We start from the raw sequence: 16,785 nt of genomic DNA on the forward strand, positions 1-16,785 counted from the left end.
AAGGGCAAGAGGGTGGCCACGCTCCCTTCCCACAGGGACCGCTCCTACAACGGCCCATAGTATTGTTCCTAAGAAGGAAATCCTGCCCATACTTCTCTGGGAGTTGCACTGCACCCCCTTGCCGTTTCAGGATGCAGCCCCTTTTACATTTGTTCCTTGGCAGATGACTAATGAACATGGTTTTATGTGTTATTGTTGCTGTTTTTAAGTTTATTTATTGAGAGAGAGAGAACATGAGCAGGGCCGGGGCAGAGAGAAAGGGCTGAGAGAATCTGACAGCACGGAGCCCGATGCGGGGCTCGAGACACACAAACTATGAGATAGTGACCGGAGCCGAAAGCAAACGTTGGACGCTTAACTGACTGGGCCACCCAGGCGCCCCGGTTTTGCGTTTCACCTAAGTAATTCTGCAAACATCACAAATTGTTGCAGGTCAAGTGCCCCAATTTTTCACATGGAAAATACTTGGCACATGACGTACCCACAATATACCGATCCTTGCAGAGCAAAGAACACATGGAAGGAGGAGAGTGGGGGCAGGAAGCAGGAGAGAAAGCAGAATGGCCCCAGTTCACCACATCCTCTTTCAAACCGGCATGAACTGACTGCCTAAGCAGGGCAGACACCAAATCATTTTAATCCGTGTTGCACCCCCTCAGCCACAGGCAACGTGGCACTAGAGAAAGAGGCAGGCCACGGGATCAGTGGGCCTAGGATGCAATCCTGACTCTGCCACCTGCCCACTGGGCGACCCGGGCCAAGTCACTTCACCCCTCTGGAGTTCTTCTTTTCAAAGAGACATCGGTTGGAATAATTGCATGGCGTCTGGAGGGCAGTCAGCTCAGGGTCCGGTATACAGCAGCCATGAACGACAATGCCTCCCCAAAGTGTGACTTATATAAAATCACCAGCTGTGGCACTGCCTTGCAGAGAAACAGACTTGTGAGGCTCACCTGTGCATCACTCCCGGGTACGATGCGGCCAGATGAAAGCCTTCCCCGCCCCCCACCTGCCCGTGCTCATCTCTGAGGTTACCTGCACGGTTATAATGGGCCCTCCATTCTGATAGAGGAGAGGCTTCATCTTGGGAAGAAGGACTCCCAACCACTTGTCCACGGCTGCAAGGTAATCTGGAAAAGAGGACAGGTTTAACACCGTTCCACACCTTTTAGTGCAAACACACACCGACGCCCTGTCACCCTGGGGCTCGCAGCCGAGATCGGGATATGCCGGACCCAGCGAGACTGAGATGGGGTAGCTGCATGCACTGATGTGATAACAGCTTCCCACAAGGAGCCATCTGCTCAGCGGGTTCCCAGTGGAAAGGAGCACATGCATGGTATCTGCCCCACCACGGGGACACCAGGCCTGGAGCGCAGGAGGCTGGTCCAGCCCATGTTTGTTGAATGAAGAAAAGAGTGCCTGAAGGGAGTGTCTTTCTCTCTGTCACAGTAGGATGGGTACTGACACTGGCAAATGGAGATAACAGAGCGCACCCTTCGTAAAGAGGCCGTGAGGACGAAATGAGGTAATACAGGTAAAAACATGAATAATGTGCTGGGACTGCAAACCGGGAGGGTAATGCACTAAGAAGGATGTACACCTAGAGCACAGGACACCAGCCTTTCGCACAGCAGATTCAATCAATGTTAGCTGCTCTTCTGACCGTCCCGAGACCAGCATCTTCAGGAGGCAGAAATGCAGCTACTGGGACCTTCTGCCTCATCAGGGTTTACAGCGAAAATAATTTCTAGTTGTTGAAAAAGGCCAGAAAAAGACTATCGTTTTCCAGATCGCTCTGTAAAGGTCAACAAACGAACTGTCATTTTGATTAGCCAGATGCTATCACTGGGCATGTAATTATTGAGAAAGTGGGAAGAGAAAGCATTAAAGTCAGTCGGTCAACCGCAAACAGGGCCCAGTGCCAGTTCAAAGTCACCAGTTTATCAGCAAGATCTGGTCAAACGGTTCAAGACAGCCTTATTTCCTACACATTCAAAGTCTGCAGTGGGCAGTGACTAACACGCTTCCACTAAGCCTTCCAAAGTGTCTGTGCAGAAGAACCCCAGCCTCCAAAATACCTGCTGCTTTTGGTATAAAATGTCGCGAAAGACATCATCAGTCTCTCGGGACACCCGTAACAACTTACCTGGATCAGAAGAACGGAGAATAATCGACTCTTTTAATAACAGCCAAGCCGGCAATCCTCCCTAGGATGGGGGGTGGGGCAAAAGGAGGGAGAAGCCATTATGAGGTCTCAAGGCAGAGAGAAATTACTCTTAGCAGTGAGGGAAAAGAAGACTTTCAGGGAAGAAGGGGTAGTCGAGGCGGGCTTTGTGGTGTAGAACTTTCAGGGACGGCAGTGATCATAACTTCCTTTTACTAGTAAGATGACATCACACGAATGGAGTGTTTGGAGAATGATCAAAGCTTTTATATGGCTCATCCCACTTAACTGGACAACAACCCTGTGAGGTAGACGGAGCCCGTACCGTTAACCGATGGGGAAACCGAGTTATGTGAGCACCAAGGGGAGGACGCACGCCTGCGGACCCTTCCCTGTTCCTCTCTGCCTAGACACCCTCTGAGGTAAAAGATCCCTATGCCGGCTGCAGTCACACACTCCCTGTCATCTGGAACGGGAAACCTATTTAAACTGCTTTAACTCACTTTGCCCCAGATCCCTGCCAGTCAGCCCGCCCCTGTCACGCGCACCAGCCGGGCAGAGCCAGGTCTGGCCACACTCACCATGTCCCACTCTGCACAGATGTAGGGTCCGGGCCTCAGGATAACCAGCAGTCCCAGCTCATGGGCCAGCTTGAGAAAATATTCCACATCATGTTCCCCAGAAAACTGGTACTGTCCTGGCTGGGGCTCGTGAAAGTTCCAGGGCACGTACCTGCCAAGAAACACACAGCCCCTACCTGGAAATAGCTCAAAAATCCAGTTGTCCTATGTGACTTACTTTCTTTCTCTTTCTTTCTTTCTTTCTTTCTTTCTTTCTCTCTTTCTTTCTTTCTCTCTTTCCTTCTCTCTCTCTCTCTCTCTCTCTCTCTTTCTTTCTTTCTTTTTTAAATGTTTATATATTTTTGAGAGACAGCATGAGCTGGGGAAGGGCAGAGAGAAGGGGGCAGAGGATCTGAAGCAGGCTCCGCACTTACAGCAGAGAGCCCGATGTGGGGCTTGAACTCAAGAAGCATGAAATCATGACCTCAACCGACTAAGCCACCCGGGCGCCCCCCTCATGTGAATTTCTAAACCGTCAGCAGAACTGTAAACCCTCGGGACACTCACATAGCTCCCCTCGGCAGCCTCTTGGGAAAGAGGCCTTGTCTTGAGTTTTCAGAGCAGTTACGCAAGTGAACCAAACTTGGTGGGGGACACAATTAAGTTTATGACCCACAAAGAATGCCCATTCCTATTTAACAACTTAAAAAAAAACACAGAATTACACAAACATTAATTACTACTATGTAGAAATTATATATACCTGTGGAAGGCTTAGGGAAAATGAAAATATCTATGCTAAGGTAATAAGAGATATTTATTTTTTGAAAATGCTTTTTAACAAAACTAAAAATTAAGAAAACCCCTCCAAGGCAAGGGAAACCAAAGCAAAAATGAACTATTGGGACCTCCTCAAGATAAAAAGCTTCTGCACAGCAAAGGAAATAATCAGCAAAACTAAAAGGCAACCAACGGAATGGGAAAGATATTTGCAAATGACATGATCAGACAAAGGGCTAGTATCCAAAATCTATAAAGAGCTCACCAAACTCAACACCCCAAAAACAAATAATCCAGTGAAGAAATGGGCAAAAGACATGAATAGACACTTCTCCAAAGAAGACAACCAGGTGACCAACCGACACATGAAAAAATGCTCAGCATCACTCATCATCAGGGAAATGCAAAGCAAAACCACAATGAGATACCGCCTCACACCTGTCAGAATGGCTAACATTAACGACACAGGAGACAACAGATGTTGGCGAGGATGCGGAGACAGAGGATGTCTTTTGCATTGCCGGTGGGAATGCAAGCTGGTGCAGCCACTCTGCAAAACAGTATGGCGGTTCCTCAAAAACTAAAAACAGAACTACCCTACGACCCAGCAATTGCACTCCTAGGCTTTTATCCACGGGATCCAGGTGTGCTGTTTCAAAGGGGCACGTGCACCCCCATGTTTATAGCAGCACTATCAACAACAGCCAAAGTATGGAAAGAGCCCAAATGTCTATCAGTGGATGAACGGATAAAGAAGATGTGGTATATATGCACAATGGAGTATGACTCGGCAATCAAAAAGAATGAAATCTTGCCATTGGCAACTACGTGGATGGAACTGGAGGGTATTACGCTAAGTGAAATTAGTCACAGAAAGACAAATATCACATGACTTCATTCATAAGAATACTCTAAGATACAAAACAGAAAGGGGCGCCTGAGTGGCTCAGTCGGTTGAGCGTCCGACTTGGGCTCAGGTCAGGATCTCACGGTTTGTGAGTTCGAGTCCCGTGTTGGGATCGGTGCTGACAGCTCGGAGCCTGGAGCCTGCTTTGGATTCTGTGTCTCCCTCTCTCTCTGCCCCTCCTCTGGGTTGTGCTCTGTCTCTCTCTCTCAAAAATAAACATTAAAAAACAAAAAAAAGATACAAACAGATGGACGGAAAGGAAGGAAAGCAAAAATAATATAAAAACAGGGAGGGGGACAAAACATAAGAGACTCTTAAATATAGAGAACAAACAGAGGGTTGCTGGAAGCGTGGTGGGAGGGGGGATGGGCTACATGGGCAAGGGCATTAAGGAATCTACTCCTGAAATCACTGTTGCACCATATGCTAACTTGGATGTAAATTAAAAAATAAATAAATTATTATAATAACAAAAAACCCCTCCAACCCTTGTGTCCTCCTGCAAGAGATTTTGTCAGGAGCAGCACCCAGGAAGTGACAAAAACATGGGACACAAACTGGAATATGGAGCCACCCACTGCCATGCAGAGGTCTCTCGGATGACCCCTGGCTTATGGCCTTTTTCCACAATCCCATGGCTTTAGGGCTCCATGGGACAGACAGCCCCGGTCCCCCAGAGCTTAAGTGTTAAACTACAGGGAGGAAATGGATGCCCCAGGCCTCTGCCTCTGCATTTTCTCACCCTTTATCTTGAAGAGGCTATCAGCAATCCTCATCAGTAGTGCAAAAACCAGAGTGGCCAGCCAACCCAGCTTTTCTCCCAATTAGTCACCTTACAACAGCAGAAGAGACGAGGAGAGATAGTTATTGGGATAATTCTCTATCTGGAGTTAGAGAAGTACCCCAGCAGAACCACAAAGAAAAACTGGGATTCAGGAACCTACCTAACCTGGCACACTCCCCCAAGAACTGAGAGCAGCTGTGGCCGCCTATAAACACTGCTACCTTCAAGTTCTGGGGAGACCTCTGGCCAAAAATAGGCACTTGGGCAAATTTCGGTCTCACCAGCCATAAAGGGGGGTGAAGGGACGGAGTCCTTTGTGTAAAGGGCCCTGCGCACGGCAAACGCTCAATCACTGTTACTTCCCTTTCCTTTCAAAGCTGATATTCATTTCACGATTTCCATTGACAAGGTTCAAGATCGGAAGAAGTGGTTAATTATCTGAAGATGGGCCAGTCGAGCTGAGGACAAGCCCCTCCCAGAACACCAGGTTATGCTGTTTCCCGTTCTGAGCAATGAAACCGCTCGCCGCGCGGAGACACGCAGCTGGCGGCAGCCCGTCTCCAGGCGCGGGTGTCTGGGCCCAGGTGAGAGCCCGGTGCCCTCCTACTTACGTCTGGATGGCGTTCAGCCCGGCCATCTTCATTTTCAGGAGCCGGTCCTTCCAGTAGAAGCGGGGCACCCGGAAGTAGTGAATGCTCCCCGAGATGTAGCGGAACGGCTGGCCATCCTTGAGGAAGCGGTTGTGGCTGTAGTCGATCTCGAACGTCCTCTGGGAAGCATTCTACGGGGCAGGGATGGGGCCACGTGAGAACTTCCACCTTCCCCATTTCGGGAGCAGAAACTCTCAGTGGCAGGCGGCCTCCTGCCTGTTTCATTTGTGGAATCTGCTGATCGAGTCAGTGCGTGGCTTCTGGGCCCAAAAGCAAACCGCTGCCCAGACGGTGGCTACTGCACTCAGGCAACAGAAATCATCGGGAAGGACCCCTGTGCAGGATTCCCAAGGGCTTACTTTTCCAGAGGCCAGCACCGATCTGGTACAGACCTTGCTGGAGCTGACTCTTTCCTTGATCGAGCAAAGCCCAATGTGCTGGGAATGGAAGACACAATCACACCCTCCCTCCCTGTGGCGGTCACTCACTGGGGCACTGGATGCACCTCGACAGTAATGTCACCCGGGTGCAGGCAAGACACGAGAGGTCTAGAGTCCTGGCTGGTGCTCTAAGTCTGGCAGTGACCAGGTGAACTCTCTCGAACCCACATCTCCACTGCCATAAACATGCAGGATGTCTGACGAGATGAACTTCAAGCCAATCTGTTTCCAGTTAGGGGCTGCAATCCCTTTGGTGAATCATGAACCCAGTTTGGGCGACGACTGGCACTTAAAAAAATTTTTTTTTGATTGACACTTTTTTAGTAATAAAATATCAGCGTACTACACATAGTTAAGACAAGTATTAGTTTATGAAACCGTTGTTATGTATACAGATGCAGAGTTGCATCAGATGTAAATCTGCACGGGGTTGCAACGGAAGGCGTGTTTCTAGCAAAATCAAAAAACCTAGGCAAATCAAATTTCGAGAAAGACTGTTTGGAGATCACTTCAGAAGCTGAAATGCTAGAATTTGAAAGGGAAGATGTCAAAGGGGAGGCAGAAGGGAACACTGCCCTCTGGTGGATGGAAGAAGGCAGTGATGGGTCATGGGTGCCAACAGGACCACAGCCACAAGAAACCAATTAAGTGCTGTCCCCCACTCTTGGTAAGACTTCCTGCGCAGCTTTAGGAATTTTTTTTTAATGTTTTATTTATTTTGAGAGACAGACAGAGTACAAGTGGGGGAGGGGCAGAGAGACAGGGAGACACAGAATCCGAAGCAGGCTGCGGGCTCTGAGCTGTCAGCACAGAACCCGATGTGGGGCTTGAACTCGTGAGCCACAAAAGCATGACCTGAACCGAAGTCAGACGCTTTACCGACTGAGACACCCAGGTGCCCCTAGGCTTTTTTTTAAAACCCTTTTTTTTTTTTTTTTTTTTTCCCATAGCAGCACCACAGTCCATGACAGTTTTGGAGGTCTCCCTTGAAGTAACTGTGACAGCATGAGTCCTAGATCACATCTGGCCTGAAATCCAACGTAGGGAGTTAAAGCACCGTGATGGAAAGTTAAACAACTCAGAGTAGATCGTTTAGGGGCGAATGGACAGCTTTACTGTAGGTGAGTTCACCTCAATAGACCTAACCAAAAATACACAAATAAATCATGGGGCGCCTGGGTGGCTCAGTCGGTTAAGCATCCGGCTTCGGCTCAGGTCGTGATCTCGCAGTCCGTGAGTTCGAGCCCCACGTGGGGCTCTGTGCTGACAGCTCAGAGCCTGGAGCCTGCTTCGGATTCTGCGTCTCCCTCTCTCTCTGACCCTCCCCCGTTCATGCTCTGTCTCTCTCTGTCTCAAAAATAAATAAACATTAAAAAAATTTTTTTTTAAAACAAATAAATCATTTAAGAATCATTTTTTATTTTAATTTTATTTTTAAGGTTTTTTTGTTTATTTAGAGAGAGACAGCACAATTGGGGGAAGGGCAGAGAACAAGGGAGAGAGAATCCCAAACAGGCTCTAAGCTGCCAACGTAGAGCCTGACACGGAGCTCGAACTCATGAAACCGTGAGATCACGACCTGAGCCAAAATCCAGAGTCGGACGATTAGCGACCGAGGCTCCCCAAGAATCTTTTTTTTTTTTAAAGGCCAGAGTGTCAGTTTAATATTACTTTGTTCTTCTAGTAAACAAGGCTTTAGCTGCCTTTCAAAGGCAAGAAACTCCTAAAGAAACTCACAAAAAATATAAAAGCTACTTCTTTTACCAGGTGCCCAACAGATGGGTTTGAAGACATTTTCACGGCATGTATGTGACCAGGTGGCAAACAAGGGTTTCCCACACATTCCGTGAGTTCAGAAGCGGCGCGTGAGGTGGGGAAATTCTGGGGACGGGTAGCAAAGGATAAGCGACCGGGAGAAGGACAGGCTGTTTGAAGCCCTCTTGTCTAGGGCAAGGGGCTCAGAGGAACAGAAGATGTGGTGGGTGAGGAATGTCCAGCAGAAACGGACTCAGGTCTCTGTCCCACTCGGTGCCGCAACATCCCTGCATCGAAATAACCCCCGAATCCAGCCCCAGTATCTCCCTCCCATCCATTTCATAAGTATGGCCAACCCCCTACTATGTGCTGAGGAGTAACAGAGGGAGCCACACAGATGTGGCCACAGCCTGCACGGAGCTTCCCTGTGGCCCGGGACAGACCCAGGGGTCAACACGGTGAGGCCCAGGGGGTTAGAGCAAGGATAAAACCTTCACGTCGCACAGCTTAACCCACAGTGTTAGCCGTCGACTATGTCTCGATAAAGCTGGGGTCAGGATTAGAGCGGAATGCTGCGGAGGTAATAAATGGCATGTAACGCACGTGTGGGACACAAGGACAAGCTTCCCAGAGGAAGGAGCCCTGGCTCTCAACTTGGGCCACACATCAGAATCACCTGCGCCAACTTTTAGAAACCGCCAAGTCAGGCCTCACCCCCAGACATCAGAGCTTAATTGACCTTGGGTGGTGCCCGGGCACTGGTGTTTCCTAAAACTGCCCAGACGACGATGTACTGTATACCAAGGGCTGGGAACTACTGGCCTGGGCTGAGCCCCAGGATGAGGTGGAGTGAGGCAAGGGGAAGGACACAGGCAGAGGACACGGTGTGGGGGACGCAGAGAGGGAGGCCTGGGACCTCGGGACGGTGCAGTCAGGAGCTGAAGATGGGCAGGGACCAGACCAAATGCGCCCCAACATCCAGCCATGGGCCTGGGCTTCAGGCCAAGGGCCACGGACAGCGACTTACACAGAAGAGTGCCTGAAAACACGGTTTTCACATGTTTGGCACTCTGGCAGCAAAAAGGAAGCAGAGTCAGGGACCGTGGTGACGGCAGCGCGTGGGCAGTGGACAGGAGGTATAAGTGGCAGGACCGGGGTGGGTGGTTAGAGGCAGGACACAGGGGTTGACCTGAAGAGGCTCCCACTGGCCTCAGGTGGAAACACCGGGGGCATTTAAAAGAAGAGACACTTAAAAGACATATCATCGGGGGGGAAATAAAGACCGCATAGATATTAACACCTGGGGGTTACACCTACATGAGTCCTCTGCTCAACCTCAGCCTCTTAAAAAGGGAACAAGCAGACATTGTGTCCCTCATGTTGTCGCTCAACAGGAGGTACACAGCCCCACCTAAAGCAGTCCTCATTACTGAACTTGAATCTCGGATGAGCTGTAATCTAATGATAACACAAGGACGCAAAATGCGCCAAAGGCAAAACGAGGGACATTCTAGAAGCCCGATGATAGAGCTGCTCCAGCAGATTGATGGTATTAACATCAAACAAGATAGGGACCCCTGGGGGGCTCAGTCAGTAAGCGTCCCACTTCGGCTCAGGTCATGATCTCGCGGTTCGTGAGTTCGAGCCCCGCGTCGGGCTCTGTGCTGACATCTCAGAGCCTGGAGCCTGCTTCGGATTCTGTGTCTCCCTCTCTCTCTGCCCCTCCCCCATTCATGCTCTGTGTCTCTCTCAAAGATAAATAAACATTTAAAAAAATTTAAAAAAAAATCAAACAAGATATTGTTAGAAAACAAAAGAGAACTTAAGAGCCACAATAACCTAATGCAACATGGGATGCTGATTCTAATGAACTGCCAAAAAAAACCCCAATGTTACGACAGGGAAAACTGAATACAGACCAGGCATTGGGTGGAATTAAAACTGTTCATTCTAGGGGCGCCTGGGTGGCTCAGTCGGTTGAGCGGCCGACTTCGGCTCAGGTCATGATCTCGCGGTCCGTGAGTTCAAGCCCCGCGTCGGGCTCTGTGCTGACAGCTCAGAGCCTGGAGCCTGTTTCAGATTCTGTGTCTCCCTCTCTCTGACCCTCCCCTGTTCATGCTCTGTCTCTCTCTGTCTCAAAAATAAATAAACATTAAAAAAAAAAATTAAAAAAAAAAACTGTTCATTCTGTTGGCTATAATGATGGCATGGTGACCTCACAAAAAAAAAAAAAAAAAAAAGTTCTCATCAGAGATACTTCCAGAAGTATTTTTTAAAAAATCTTTTTGCATGTCATGTTTATTTATTTTTGAGAGAGACAGAGCACAAGCAGGGGAGGTGCAGAGAGAGACAGGGAGACACAGGATTCGAAGCAGGCTCCAGGCTCCGAGCCGTCAGCACAGAGCCTGATGTGGGGCTGGAACTCAGACTGTGAGATCATGACCTGAGCCAAAGTCAACGCCTAACCGCCTGAGCTACCCAGGCACCCCCTAGATACATCCAGAAGTATTTCTGGGTGGAATGACAACCCCTGAGGTCACTACAGATGGAAAAGAAAAAGAGCAAACAAAAAAAGCAGAGGGCACATAGAACAAAGCTGATCATCACGGAAGCTAGGTATGGATACATGGGTATTCTCTTTGTCCCTTTGTGTGTCTGTTTTTAATTGCAACACTGTTTAAACCAAATGCAGCTTAGAGGCTCCGGGGTGGCTCATCTGGTTAAGCGTCTGACTCTTGGTTTCGGTTCAGGTGATGATCTCAAGGTTCATGGGTTCAAGCCCCACGTCGGGCTCTGCGCTGACAATGCAGAGCCTGCTTGGGATTCTGTCTCTCTCCCTCTCTGCCCCTCCCTGCTTACAATCTGTCTCTCAAAATAAATTTTTAAAAAAATGCACTTCAAAATAAAGGCTTTTTCTCAGTTATAAGAAAAACAAAAGCATGGTTCATGAAAAGACTTGTAACAAATGTTCACAGCAGATTTATCCATCATTGTCCAACACTGGAAGGAAGCGAATATCCATCAACAGAGCTATTGGGGCTTCCGGGAACACGGACACATCTCAAAAATGTCATGCTGAGCGAAAGAAGCCCTACACAAAAGGTTCCCACCGGAGGAGCCCATTCAGGTGAAGCTCTAGAACAGGCAAATCTAATCTATGGTGGGAAAAAAGTCAGAGGAGTCGCTGCCTTTGGGAGAGGGACGCAGGCATTGCGCGGGAAGGAACACGAGCGAACGTCCTGGGGTAACTGTAATCTAGCTGAATGAGGGATGTGGACTATACAGGTGTGTGCATTTGTCATGTTCCCCGAATGGTACCCTTAAGGTTTGTATACGTCACTGTATGTAAAGTTCACCTTAAAAGGGGGAAAAAACAGCGATAAACAAATACTGATCCCTAGTTAATGATACAGGACCTGCTAAAGCACTCAGAGTGGGGAGTACACGAATGCCTGCAGCTTACTTTGGAACACATCCAAAAGACGGGGTGCATTGATGAGCGCAGGGACGGCCACCATATGTTAATGGTAGGATCTGGATGGTGAGCATAAAATTCTTTCAACTCTACGTGTGAAAATTTGTCCTAGTAAAACATTGACACAAAGAAAAAAGCCAGCGGGGGGCGGGGGGGGGGGGCGGGAATTGGAGAAAGGTGGTCAAAAGGTCCAAACTTCCGGTTAAAAGATCAAGAAACACTAAAGATGTGATGCACCGCATGATGGCTGTAGTCCACACTGCTGTGTGATACACGGGGAAGCTGGGAAGAGAGAAACTCCTACGAGTTCTGATGGCATGGAGAAAACTGTTTTCCCTTCTTTTCTCCCTTTCCTTTCCGTTGTATCTATATGGGAAGACTGATGTCAGCTGAGCATACTGTGGTGCTCATTTCACGATATACGTAAATCAAACCATCATGCTGTATGCCTTAAACTTGTACAGTGATGGGCGTTTGTCAGTAAAACTGGAAAAATAAATATAAATAAATAAAATTAAAAAGTGGACTGATGAACTGAGTTACGGCCTCTAGGCTAAGGGCATTGTGCATGAGTGTACGTACCCACCCCCCCCCCCCACACGATTAAGTATTAGGCAGCCCCTGAGACGAAGGGCATGCTCTTGCCCTTGCAGGAACAGCTTGGATACGTAAAGAGTTAAAAGAAGGTTGAGAGTTGTTTTTAAAGCATACCCATGTCAGCTGCAGCCCTCGTGGACGGTCCTCTGTGAGCTCAGTACACTCTATGCTGACAGCGTCTCACCCCAGACCCACACCTTGGGACTCGGTGCCTTCCTGCCTCACATGGGAACCTGCTCTCCCAGGGATCCAGGGGGTTCCCGTGCCCCTCTGGAAAACCCTCAACCAACGGGGGTGGATCACCGCATTCTCCTCTTTCGGGCAGACAATTCTGGAGCCTTTCTATGGCTGGCAGGATCCCGGCCCTACTGCCCAGAGCGAGAACCATGATGCGTCCTTAAACAGACTTCGGCTTCTTTTCACCTGCCCCTCCTCCCTGCCCTCTCGGCTCACTTCTCAGATCACCTGCCCTCAAGCCTTTATTTCGTGTGTTACTTCTAGAGGAACCCACTCTGAGACAGTGGGTGCCAGGGTTAGCCTAAACAGCACATCCTCAGGATGTGAGCCTGTACCTGGATTTCTCATATCTATCGAACGGCAACAAGAACCCTACAGCTGGTGCTAAGTGGGCGTGTAAATAAATACAAGTTCTGAGGTCCTCGCCTGTGCGGGACTGGGAGAGGAGGTATGGGCCAAAGGACAGCTGCAATCTGCCGTAGCTCTACCCTTGGAATGGGGCGGGGGGATGGTAGGTGCCGGTAGTTACAAGGATTATTGAAGTTGGCTGATTTTTTATTAACAGATTTGGAAGCTTTGAAGAAAGACCGCTCGAGGGGCTCAAGTCAGCCATTCTGTGATGCCAAAAGCTCCCGCGGCAGTATTTAAAGACTGACGTCTCCGGCCAGAAATGTAAGGCTCAGGACTTAACCACGCGGGCACGTGGGACAGGATCTCGAGGCGCAGAATGGGAGGCCGGAGAGAGGGGAGTTTACTGACACGGTGCCCTCTCCCATGACCTCTGAGTTACCATCTTGACGGAAGTACCTTAACCCAGTTGCTATGCTTTTGGAAGCCAGCTCTCCGAACCTGGACGGGATACTGGCCTGTAGGAAACGAGGCAGAGACGCCAGGATGGGCTTGGCATCCTGAGGAACGTGTGAGACGTCTCAGGGAGATGGGAACGCAAAAACGGTGACCAAACAGGCCACCGTCTGACTACATCCCCCAAGACAGGACAGAGAACGCTGCCTTCAGGAAGGAACGCTCCACCGAGCAGGGCCCTGGCATCCTCGAGAAGCCCAGCGAGGCTGCCGAGCCCTCGAGGCTGGAGCAGAAAATGCTGCTGCGGCACTGAGGATGACGACACTCTCCGGAAGGTCCCGGCGAGGGACAACATAATTACCACAACGACCGGCGAGGCCAGGGTGTGCTGACCGGTGGCAATCTCGGGCAATGGCTCATCAACCACAACATCTCCAGAGGGTGGGATGATTGGGTAACCGGCAAGGATGCTGCCTGACCCGTCTAACAAGAAAAAGGTAATCAAAAACTCGTGAGCAAAAGGCTGATGTCAGCCACCGCAATGGACAATTGTGATTCCTTCCTCCAGTTCCTGGCTCTGGGCCAGCTCTCCAACAAACAGCCAACTGACCGAACGGAGGGTTGGATGGATCCCTTGAGGAAGAACTCTGTGATGCCACTCCAGGACGCCCAATGAATATTCTCCTAATCCTTCCCCAGTAGGACTCGGGTACCTGTGTCCTCGGGAAAATGGTCCTCCAGACCTTGTGGGGATGGCTGGATACACTTGAGCTGACATACCAGGGTATCTGACATGCCATCACACCCCCTTATCACTCTTTAGGAAATCAGGGAGAAAGGGGTGCCATGGCCAGGGTCCTTCTACAGTGGACCCAACAAGTCAGAGGGCCTACCCTCCGGCGATTTCCCCGGTCCTGAGTGCATATTGGGGTGGTTTTCCTTAACAGCCCCCAGAACCCTCACCGTAAGTCAGAGGCATCGTGGACGGAAGAGCCAGGTGGAAATCGTGGAAGTGCCCACTCCCCCAACTCAACCCAAGACCAATCTGAAGACTACAATTCCTCCTGGAATGGCAGGTCCTAGTGCCCCCTCCGCAGAGACTCACAGAACGTTCTCTTCAGATCCCCATTCATATCACATGTGAGCCCCTGCAGAGCAGACAGATCATGGTGGATGACAGGGGACTGCTAACTGAACCACGCAGCAGCCCGAGTGGCACCTGCTGTGTGGGTGTAGTGTTGTCACTGGAGCAGTCAATGCAGCCTCTGGCATTGGGTCTGTGGCTCATGTTCTGTTCTTTTCAAAACTATCAGTAAAAAGGATCAAAAGCCATTTGTAAGTGGGCAGGATAGCAGTACACATTCTGTCTGGTCCCAGGTCCCCTTAACTGCCCCACTCTCTCCCATGAGAGACCCTGGTCATCAGCACATCCCCTGGGCTGTCACGCTGTCTGCTATATAAACAACATCATGTTATTTGGACCTAGGGAGCAGTGACAGGTCTCTGAAGCTTGGAAAAGCAGCAGAGTGACAGGGACAGCTACAGAAGCAGCATCACCTAAGGGACAGCTGCTTCTTCTTTTTTTTTTTTTTTAAGTTTATTTTGAGAGAGAAAGCATGAGTGGGGTGGGGGAGAGGACAGAGAGAGAGAGGGAGAGAGAGAATCCCAACTAGGCTCCGCACTATCAGCCCAGAGCCCGACGTGGGGCTTGAACTCACGAACCGTGAGATCATGACCTGAGCCAAAGTCCGACTTAACCGACTGAGTCACCCCTAAGGGACAGCTTCTAAATGGTGACGGTCATGGTCAAGGTAAATAGGGAAAATCTGCTTCGTGGCTCCAAAGTGACTCCCCTCAACATCTAAGGACCTGAGAGGATCCAGCCTAAAAGAGCCAGCCTCCTTAATATCTCGGAGCTGTGGTACCTCTGACAGAAGTAAGGCCACCGAGAAATGTAGGGGGAGAAGGGAAGAGGGAATCTGCCTTCAGAGCTGACCCCCCCCCCCCCACATACAAATACCATAAAATTTGACCTGTGTGCAGATTTCACCCCCTTCTACATTAACTGGCACGGGCACAGAATACCGAAGAGCATGGTTTTATTTCACATGTGCAGGGCTGTGAGCGTCAGTGTTTCCAATGCATGAGGTCACAAAACACTTAGAAAAAGCAATTCCAAGCAAGGCAAAGCGCACACCTTCCCAAGACCCCCGTGTACATAATGCATATAGTAATACTGGAGAAAAAAGACAGCAGTACAAACAAAACATCCTTGAACCAATTACACATCAGGGACTCATACTGTCCAATACAACATTTTTAAAAGTTATTGACTCCATTCAGATTATTTCAGTGGTAAATAGGCATTTCTTAAAAATGTTAAACATAATACCAAAATCTACATGACCAGGTAATGTGAACATCCCCCAGGTTTCCTAAAGCTCAGGACTAAAAATAATCATATTTGCATTACTTGTGCACATACCTCCACTGGATTAAAGAAATAAAAGCTCGGTGACACCACAGGTTGGGAGGCATGTTGACCACGGGAAGACAGTACGTCTTCAAGCCCTTCAGTATGACTCTGGTAAAGCACCCATTCAATGGATTTGCATCCCCGGCACACTATATACCCTTTCACTCCAGGCCCAAAAGCCTGGAGAATTCCTGATGTGAGCTGCTCAGCTCCAGAGTGGCAGAGACCCAACCCTCCTAAGGCCGCTAGCGCCCTAGGGTTGAGGGACAAGTTAAGGGGAGTGGAGGAGATCAGAACGGAAGAGAGTTGGCACACAGGGGCTTCCCAGATCCCTCAGCTCAGAGAACAAAGAGACGGAGAAGGACTATTTCACATGACTCCACAACAAACTTTGGGCCAGAGCTAAGAGCCTTTCAAACATCCAGCGTTATGGAAGCACCAGGACATCAGCCACACGTCTGAAGCAAACGAGCCACAGGGAACGGGGACAATCCACATGGATGTGGAAGAATTTGTGGATGAACTGCTATGGCCTATGCATTCTATTTTCATCAAGTTGGTTCATTTATTTATGCCTCTCTTGTTCCACAAAGATTTCCGTCCAGCATTCCTAAAGATGGCGGATAGAGAGCGTGAATGACAGTGGAAGAGGCAGGAAAACGGCAGAACGGAGGAGAAAGTGGCAGAAACACAGTGTGGGGCCAGCTCCCCAGGACTCGCAGGCAGTTACAGATTTAATTTTGCCCCCTCGTCTCAGAGAAGAGGTGAAGCACACAGTCTAAAAAGACCAAAAAACGAGTCTTAAAATTATAAAACAATTCTTAAAAGTTGAAAACAGACCTGACTTTCCACACAGGAAAGGACAATTTCAAGTGAATTTGAAATAATATTTTGACGGTATTTAGCCTAAAGGCAAAAATACATCTTACGCTGCATTTCAGGTAAAACGAACAAACAAAACTGCATCCCGCAGATTTCACCCTAGTAATATTTTATTGCTATTTTGAATCCATAATATACAGAAGTAGGATATAGTAAATAAGAAATGACACTGGTCATTAGCAACCAACATTTTCAGAAATAAAGTCAGAGAAAGTGAGGTAAAAACCCTGTAATCAGGGCTATGTGGGAAACTCTCTACCTTCCACTCAAT

At 49.0% G+C, this 16,785-nt stretch overlaps 1 protein-coding gene across 2 annotated transcripts in view; it reads right to left on the reverse strand.

Annotated features, from left to right (window-relative positions):
- The window catches only part of GLB1 (galactosidase beta 1), an 88,373-nt gene that overhangs the window by 59,312 nt on the left and 12,276 nt on the right, over nucleotides 1-16,785 (reverse strand). For both annotated transcript variants that reach the window (XM_060638141.3, XM_060638140.3), the window contains exons 2-5: nucleotides 5,810-5,979; nucleotides 2,749-2,899; nucleotides 2,150-2,210; nucleotides 1,036-1,130 (exon numbers count right to left, since the gene is read on the reverse strand). In XM_060638141.3, coding sequence (XP_060494124.2) covers nucleotides 1,036-1,130; nucleotides 2,150-2,210; nucleotides 2,749-2,899; nucleotides 5,810-5,979 — 477 coding nt within the window. The remainder of the gene's footprint in view (nucleotides 1-1,035; nucleotides 1,131-2,149; nucleotides 2,211-2,748; nucleotides 2,900-5,809; nucleotides 5,980-16,785) is intronic.

Source organism: Panthera onca, chromosome C2 (assembly GCF_046562875.1).
Source record: "Panthera onca isolate mPanOnc1 chromosome C2, mPanOnc1 haplotype 2, whole genome shotgun sequence".
NCBI classification, from domain to species: domain Eukaryota; kingdom Metazoa; phylum Chordata; class Mammalia; order Carnivora; family Felidae; genus Panthera; species Panthera onca.